The sequence below is a fragment of the Festucalex cinctus genome, chromosome 2 (genome assembly GCF_051991245.1).
Source record: "Festucalex cinctus isolate MCC-2025b chromosome 2, RoL_Fcin_1.0, whole genome shotgun sequence".
Taxonomy (NCBI): domain Eukaryota; kingdom Metazoa; phylum Chordata; class Actinopteri; order Syngnathiformes; family Syngnathidae; genus Festucalex; species Festucalex cinctus.
In genome coordinates, this window is record NC_135412.1 from 40,202,408 (window position 1) to 40,211,419 (window position 9,012).

The following is a 9,012-nucleotide window of genomic DNA, read 5'->3' on the forward strand; positions in this document are numbered from 1 at the left end:
GCGAGACCGCGAAAAGTGAACCGCGTTATAGCGAGGGAAGACTGTACTGTACTAAACACTTGACCTTTTTATTCCACATTTCATAATGTAATACAATTCCAACTTTCCAAGTATAGCCTCATATCCACCCAAGTACAACTTATGTGTAGCGATACCACTTTAGTGTAAACTGAGTATCTGCTGTAGCACTACTTCCAAGTAGACAAATGTGTGCTCTAATGGGGTGTATGCCACGGAAGAGGCGGGACATGATTTTGCACATCAGTTTATTTCCGGTCCGGGTTGTGAACGCGCAACCGAGGGGCACAAAGTCGGAAGCACAAGTATTTTTGACGCAGCCCACACATCGCAAACGAACCGGAAACAAACTGATGTGCAAAAAACAGTTCTGCCTCTTCCGTGGCATATACCCCATTGTGGCTATTTGCCTATGTTTGGAGTGCTAGCACAATGATGGCTCACAGTTCTGAGGTTCAGGGTTCGAATTATGTCTCAAGCTTTCCTGTGTGGAATAAGGGCACTGTGCCTTTCACCCACATATCAAAAGCATGCATGTTAGGTTCAGTGAGGTTTAAAGGTGAGTGTGAACGCATATTTGTGTATTTGTGGACCGTCAACCAGTCCACGAAGTACCCTAAAAAAATAGACTGCCTAATAACACTTTGCTACTATTACTCTAGTCACAGGAAAACTGCTAAGAAATACAAACAGGCCAAAACTCAGCACATGCCCGAAAGTTTTATGGATAACCATGGAAATGCAAGTAGTCAGCCAATATTTGTCTTCATTTTCTCCTCATACTTCAGGTAGGCAGTGAAGAAAGTACTAAAGATCACAGTGCAAATAATCTCTATGTGCAATAGCTAACCTTCACTCATCTCATCCTCTATTACAGGATCTCAAACCTGGAAACTTGGCTGTAAACCAAGACTGTGAGCTGAAGGTTTGTATTTGGAATCGTGACAACCTTACTGGCAAGCAATGCATTTGAGTAGATTACCGTAAACAAAACCGTAGAGAATAAATGCATAATGGAATTGTTCTCTTTTGTGCGGAAAGATTGCGTAATTATTTACTTTTAAGTTTTTGTACAAGCACTCAAAAGTAGCATTTGCACATAAACTTGCACTAACATGAGCAGTGTCCATTCAATGTTACTTTCAAGTCGATACATTGCGATATTTATATACATATTTCAAGCACCCCACATTGGAGACCACTAAATGAAGTAATCCAAGGTCAGTATGGGAAGAACAGAGATAGTGGTCTTATTACAAACCACTTGATTGTGCAGCTGTTATTTTTAAGGCCAAAGAATTACATATTGAAGCATTAGCTTACACAGTAAGATGTAGGTTGTAAAAGAATATCTGCCTATGTTTAGAGAAAGTATTCAAATTACTTTTCAGCGGTTGTTTTGCTTGTTAAAGATTTATTCTAACTTTTTTTTTAATTGTGGCGTTCCACTTACGCAGATCCTGGATTTTGGTCTAGCTCGCAGTACTGACGCTGAGATGACAGGCTATGTGGTGACCCGTTGGTACCGAGCGCCTGAGGTCATTCTGAACTGGATGCACTACACACAGACTGGCAAGACAACCATATAGCTATTAACATTTGCAACTCCGTCCTTGTTACTGTCTCAGTGCTCAATTAGGCGTGTCTATGATCTTTGAGTTTATGGTGTGCAAACACTGTGGCTCCACTTAAAGGAATGACTTGTCTTTTGGCCATGAGTTCAGTAGTGCGTCAAAGTTCTTTTTGTCATTCTATCACAGCGGCGAGGGAAATGCATTTGAGGAGGCATCAGTGTCATTTTGACAGCAAAGCTGTCTCACTTTAATCTGTCAGTGGAGACAGATGGTCCTGACAGCAGACTGTTGACAAGTGATAATGTTGATACTCTGTCACTCTGCTGCCAATTGCAATTGAATGACTTTCCTAAGGATTTGTGCTTTTTCATGTAATAGCTTTTTCTACTAAGCCTCCATTGTATTGTATTGCAATCCCACCTCACGTATGAGGAGCAGCACAATGGTTTCCTCTCACCATTGAAAACAGGAATTTTGCTTGTACTGTACACATTTCATTTCCACATTTTTGGAGCACTGAGTCAATGATGACTTGTCACAGATGTCTTCCTCACTCACACTTGTCTCCCGTGTTGCTTATCCTAGTGGACATCTGGTCTGTGGGCTGCATCATGGCCGAAATGATCAACGGAAAAACCCTTTTCAAAGGAAAAGACTGTATCCTTTCACCTGCATTGTTAAATCCACCTTTTGAAGTGGAGATGATCATATAAGTGTGCATGTGTCTTACTAGTACATAAAAAATACTAAAATAATTTCCTAATTTTCGGGGGTCAAGAGGCCTGGAGTTTGACTGTTGTGCATGACATTACCTCTCCTGATTTCATGTTCCTTCCAAAAATGTTCAATGGACTTAAGATCACGTCATCAGGGCATCTTGGCCATTCTTGGTTAAGAAATAGTGCCATAATCACAACAAATTGATCATACCTATCTGTTTATCCAGAGCTTAGACACCTCCCTCCATCTGACCAAACCTTGACTCTAAGCCCAGACATGGACCAGCTGACACAGATCATGAAAGTTACCGGAGTGCCTGGACCAGAATTTATTCAGAAACTTGATAGCCCAGAGGTACAACCAGTTGCAGAATTGAATTTTAAAGGGGACATATTATGGGATTTAATTAACATTATAACCATCCACACACTGACCCCGGGTTTTCACCGGATGCGGTTGCGGTGCGGTTGCGGTGCGGTCCGGCGACGCAAGCAATTAGATTCCATTCATTCGAATGGTGCAGTTTACACCGCTTGCGGGTGCGTTGCGTGTCGACTGCGTCTCAGCTGCGGCGTGCAGCAGGCCTTCCGCGAGGATAGACCTATTTTCTATTTTTGCCGGACGCCGCAGCGGTAGGCCTCCGGCAAATGGCAAGCTAGCACAAAACACATCGAGCAGGACAGGAAGACCGACGCAGTTTCACAATAAATTTCCGGTTACCTCTCAGAATAAAACACTCGCCAGCTCCTATTTCGCAAGCTTTTCAGCAAAACGTGACGTGGGCGTCGCCGGGCCATGTGCTCATTCACGGTTTAGACACCAGCGAACATGGACGAGGAGAGGTTTATATTGGAGGTGGAAAACCACAAAATAATATATGACACGGCACATCCTTTTTATAAGGACAACCAAAAAAAGGATGCTGCATGGAATCTCATAGCAGAAGAAGAAGAAAAGGTTAAATCAAAAGAAGTCCACCTCTCTTTCTGCTTATCTGTTGAGCACAGACTTTCTGTATGTTTGTCGTTGTGAAATGCCACATGATCGCTCGCGCGCGGTCCCGCGAGACACGTTGGGAAGTGGGCGGCGACGGAGCTGCCGGACCGCAGCTGTGCGGAGCCGGTGTGGATTGACAAAAAAATTGACCCGTCCGGAGCACGCAGTCAAGACGCACCGCACCGCAACCGCACCGCAACCGCATCCGGTGAAAACCCGGGGTGAGATTCTCAGCCCTTAATTTGGCAGCTGGTCTGGACAAAGCTCCAGAGCAAAAGGAACCATTTGACGTGGCAGCTGAAGCACAATCATGTCAAAACCAAAATGAGATGCACTATTGGCACAACGTAGTTTTAACTAACAGCAAGATTAGCTTTTGAAAATGTTGTAATATGTTCAACTAGTTGTCAACATGAGTGTGTGAGGCTTTGTGTTCGGTGATGTCTTGCACCACACTGCTGTATTAATAAGTGTATTTCGGTGGATGGTGATGTAATGCTCCATGTGGGAATGCAATGGAATCTCGATGGATGTTTTAGTGTGTTTGGGGGACATGGCAAAATTAGCCACTTTGTTCAGATTAGCATGAGCTGGCAACATTAGCTATGCTAGGCACTTGATTTTTGCATGACAGGGGCTGGAGGGTTTTTGTGTTTGGCAACACATACTCTCTTTTAGTCCACACTTCAGGCTCTGCTTCAACTTGTAGAAGCAAGTAGTCGACCGGTGCAAATATTCTATGCCAAGAAAAGAAGTGGCTGTCAAGCTTTTGAAGGCCAGGCTGTCAAGCAGGATGAGGGCTGGCACACTAAATGAGACAGATCTGGCCCTAAAATGAGACGGATACCTACTTCATGGCAATTGAGGGTGTTTTTCTTCAACGTTTTCTTCCAAAAACAGGCAAAAAAATATGTGAAAGCCCTTCCTCACTATCCAAGAAAAGACTTCTCAACATTGTTTCCCCCGGCCAGTGCAAATGGTGAGTTAAATTTAGGCTAAACGTTTTCTGACGTGTACATTGCTAAGAGTTTGGTTGTTTGCAGGCATTGACCTGCTGGAGAAGATGCTGGTACTGGACGGTGACGAGAGGCCCACAGCTGAACTGGCACTGGAACACCCATACTTTGACAGCCTCAGGGACCCAGATGACCTCCCTGAGCCAGAACCATACGATGACAGCCATGATAATGCCAAGTTAACTCTTGACGAGTGGAAGCGTAAGTAAAAACAGTTAGTATACATCATTTTGAAGAGAAATCTGTACATAAGACAGTTAAACTACAATAACAGGATGAACCTTTTTTTTTTTTTTTTTTTTTTTTTTTGTCATTCACAATTCACATTACCGTTCAAAATGAAACTTCCCACTCTGGATGGCAAGTAATGTTTTAGCCAAACAGAATCCCGATACAGAAAAAGCAACTGTCTTATATTTTGCTGACTGTACAAACATGCTCTTAATCAAAATTAAAATAAACACTTATATTCCATTCACATATTAGATTCCATGAGACGCGTTATTGGATATTTTTTCTATTTATTTATTTTCATTTTTCACCTGTACATGATGGAACGTAAGCGCTTTGTTACAGTTCAGGCTGTTTGAAAACGCTATATAAATAAACTTGAGTTGAGTTGAGTAAAATACAAATAAAATAAATGCATATAAAATATTGTTGACATTAGAGTACATAATAATATTTGGTGCTATTACTCCTTTTTACTTACATAGCTCAACTCAAAGTAAAGAAAGAAAAAGCAAAAAAGCAAATGGATTAGCTAGTACTGTACTGTTTTAACCTCTTACAGATTTCAAACTATTAAAGTTGTTCTACAATTGATCAAATAGACAAAAAAGTAGAACACCGACCTCCAGTAAGTCCAAGCCATTATGGAATGGAGGGTGGGGGGAATCTAATTTTTTATTGTTTATCCATCCCAAGTGGAAGATAATGTAAGACATTACAAACAAACAGGCTGCGCCCGTTTTGACTTGGCAGTTTTTTTTAATTATTATTATTATTTACTGATTTTGTTCGTAATGCTAATGTTAATGCTAATTTAACCAGCTTTGTAACAATTAGACAAACCAACAGCGATTTAATACTTGTTTAAAGCCTGGTTCACACGGCAAGATTTTAAAATTGTCGGCCGATTTCCAATCTTTGACATACACCACACGTGAAGAGAAAAAATCACAGGAGTTTCAGTTTTGAACGTACCGTGTGTGGTGTGCGGCCACACTGCACAATCAACACACCCCACAAGAGCCGAGTTCATTCAAGAACATGAGTCGATCCTGGTTTTCAGCCGAGAAAGCGGCATAAAAAGAAAAGGTGTTTTTAAAAGAGTGTAAATGGTCACTGGCGAGACATCGCTTGCCCTCGGCTCGGTGCTGGCGGCGCGGGTTGGCGTCCCACCCGGAGACCACGTTTATTTGTCGAGAATGTGTGTGCGTGTATTAAAAAAAAAAAATACAAATAATTTAAAAAAATAAAAAGAGTGTAATTGCGAAAGCACGGACTTTCTGCTGCGTCACGGCTGTTTTGATTTTGGATTCCCCACCGGCTTCCTCGCTGGCTCGCTTTCTGATTGGCTGCACGTCACTGTCAATCTGCTGCGCGCAGCGAAATCGGGCCAAAAAAATCCAACATGTTGGATATGCCCGATTTCAAGTCAGGGGTCCTTCCGAGCACCGATATCGGGAGGCGCCGTGTGTGGTGACAAGACACAAGGTAGGATTATCTGTGAAGATTATCTCTTGCGTCTCGGCGCGTCCTTACGATTGTCGGGAGGGGAAATTCGGGGCTAAAATCGGGCCAATTCTCCTGCCGTGTGAACCAGGCTTAAGGTGATGATGCGGCGTTGTGATGGCATCAAACAACTTAGAAAGTGTGTAGGTTGAGTCAAGTTCCCTCTTATCATTCAGTCGGCATATTTGTATGTATCTGGGCATTGTGTAAGGACCTTGTAAAAGCACAGTACAGTAAGGGGCCTATTCACTAAAGGTTTGCGTCGCCTTTGCACGGCGCTAACCGTTGAAAATGGAGCAATCCGGGAGCGCCTAATTCACTAAACACGCGCAGATGGGGAAATCCGTCACTAAGTGCGTGGCCAACCAGATTGTGCCACAGTGCGCCGTGTTATTTGTGTGTATGTAAATTAGGTAATTTGCATACATTTGACGCAAAATATGCCCACCCCAATGCAAATGAAACTCATTGATATGCAGCGTTTAATTCACTAACGCCAGCGCTAATAGCCTGTGACGCAAATAACGTTTTTGGAAAGCATGTATTAACCTGACGCAACCTCGATCCCGGGATCATGACAGCAGTGTATGGTAGTGATGGGACTTTTGGGTCTTTCAAGGGAGCCGTTCATTCGGGAGCCGTTCACTAGGGGTGTGCCAAAAAATCGATTCATAAAAGAATCGAGATTCTCATTTATTAATCGAATCGAATCGATATTTAATATCCAAAAATCAATTTTGTTGTTTGTTTCAGACTTTAATGACTGAATTATAAGTTAATTGTTTGATTGACGCTAATATTCGAAGTTGACGCTTCCTCCAAAAGCGAACGGTCGGTGCGCGCATTTGGCGGGTTCGGGGGGAGGGGTGATGAACGGCTCTCGATAAAGACTCGGTTCCCATAGTTCACGTTGAAGAGCCGTTCAAAAGACTCGATTCGTTCGTCACCGACACATCACTAGTGCATGGCACGGTGCACCGTCGCTCTCTGGCTGTTCACGCAAAGAGGAGGGAGGGGGGATTTTTTTTCTGTTTGTTTTAGGACATATAACGTAACACGGGCTGATCGGCAATGGCGGGGAGGCATTTTACGATCATTTTTACGTGCCAGATGCATACTGTATGCCCACACCAACCTCTGAAAATATATTTCTAAAAAAACAACCACACCAATAATTTGTACTTTTATGAATGAATGACGTCGTTGTCATCCTCTCTGCTCTGTACAACTTAATGAATGCTTACTCTCAGTCCAACCTCGCTTTCTGATAATGTCATCTTTCTCGCAGCTGTTACTATAACAGCCATGTTCGTGCCGCAAATCCATTGCCATGTGTGGTAAATCGGGTGCAAATTTGCTCCAAGCTGTCAGTTTTGTGGGCGTGTTTGCACCGGTATATGATTAGAGCAATATCCTTAGTGAATAGGTGGGTAACTGGGCGCAGACTGCGGGTGCAGTTGTGGTGCAATATTTCGCGCTATTACCGGATGCAGCGCATTTTTAGTGAATATACCCCTAAGTATTATTTCTGAATTTTGATCATTAGACTTAACTAAGGTTTTATTCTTGTGAATGAGAATTATCCCAACTTTAGCATTGGTTGACTCTCACTGGTGTGTACTCATTTTTGCAGCAGTGCAATGTTTAATACATTTGTAAAATGAGATTTTACTCTGTGCAAACCCATTGACAAATATCATTTGCCATCAATGTGTGGGCTTCTTTTGAAGCATGGTATGCCATTAATTAAAAAATAACAAACAAATCTGACTCTGAAATGAATCTGAAATTGTTCTAACAAATCTGTTTGAGTGTATAGTGCTCATTCCCAATGCTGAGCACTGTACTTAAGCCAGCTATTTTTCTTTCTGTCCACATTTCTTGGGGAATTGAACTCTCTAGTTTGGTTATAGTGTTTAACAAGTAAAAGTGGGAATACATTTCTGTATTTAATAAACTGTAATAAATAATAAACTACTGCCCAAACACTCTGTGTTTTAAGTGTTAAAGGCTGTTTAATGAGTTCAAAAGCATGCTATAGCAGAACTGCGAGTGAATAATTGATGTTAAAAATGCCCTTTGATGGTGCTCTGTAAAACCAGTGGACAAGCTGAAAAAAAATAACAATGTTCTCTTCTGGCCTAACAGGGTTATGTTTCCGAGAGGTGAAGAGCTTTGTGCCATTCCCTCGGCGAGATTCCAAGAGAAAAAACACGTTGACGATGACTCCCTGACTTGACAAATGTCATGTAAATACGTATAAGTATGCTCATGTTCCAACAACTGTACAACCAATTGTGCCCTTGTATATTGCAATTAAGGATTCTTTTTTTTTATTTCTTTTACCCTTATCATGTATACATTTTAATTTTTTTGTTTTTTTAAACACTTGAGTCAAGTGTAGGTGTTTGTGAGACATTTCGTGTTACTCATTCTAATTACCAATTACTGAATTGCCTCACAAATTCTTTCCCAATTAATAAATAATAGTACTTATGTGCATAACCAGTTAATTATAGTTTTGATATTGTTTAAACGTAGTAAGGCAAAATTCATCACCATCACAAATGTAGTGAGTACATGAAATGTCAAATGTCAGTCGCATTTTATGATTTTGGACTTCTGATATTATTTTATTTTTGGTCATTTGTGATTTCTGTTTTCTATGCTGTTTTTTGCACTTTATGACTTAATTTTAAGCCAAACGTGTGTCTCGCAAAGATGTTGCTATTTTTATGTGACATGAACAGGTACATTTGCATGTTTTTATTCCAAAAATCAATACATAGAAAGTAAATAAATAATACAATTCGAACACATTATTAATTATGTGTGTGTGTGTGTGTTTATATATATATATATATATATATATATATATATATATATATATATATATATATATATATATATATATATATATATATATATATATATAATTGCCTGTCAATCTA

The 9,012-nt window shown here is 40.9% G+C and overlaps 1 protein-coding gene across 3 annotated transcripts; it reads left to right on the forward strand.

Annotated features, from left to right (window-relative positions):
- The first annotated feature begins 6 nt into the window (after nucleotides 1-6).
- On the forward strand, nucleotides 7-8,883 carry mapk13 (mitogen-activated protein kinase 13). 3 transcript variants are annotated; one of them, XM_077515086.1, is made up of 8 exons: nucleotides 7-806; nucleotides 896-943; nucleotides 1,476-1,590; nucleotides 2,178-2,249; nucleotides 2,587-2,666; nucleotides 4,209-4,287; nucleotides 4,352-4,525; nucleotides 8,210-8,883. In XM_077515086.1, exons 3-8 carry the CDS (start codon nucleotides 1,515-1,517, stop codon nucleotides 8,293-8,295), a joined length of 567 nt encoding a protein of 188 aa, XP_077371212.1. In that variant the 5' UTR covers nucleotides 7-806; nucleotides 896-943; nucleotides 1,476-1,514; the 3' UTR covers nucleotides 8,296-8,883. The 3 variants fall into 3 exon arrangements, with proteins under 3 accessions (XP_077371212.1, XP_077371211.1, XP_077371210.1); XM_077515085.1 differs by having other exon boundaries at nucleotides 7-943; XM_077515084.1 differs by lacking the exons at nucleotides 7-806; nucleotides 896-943 and having other exon boundaries at nucleotides 950-1,590.
- Nucleotides 8,884-9,012: the final 129 nt, after the last annotated feature.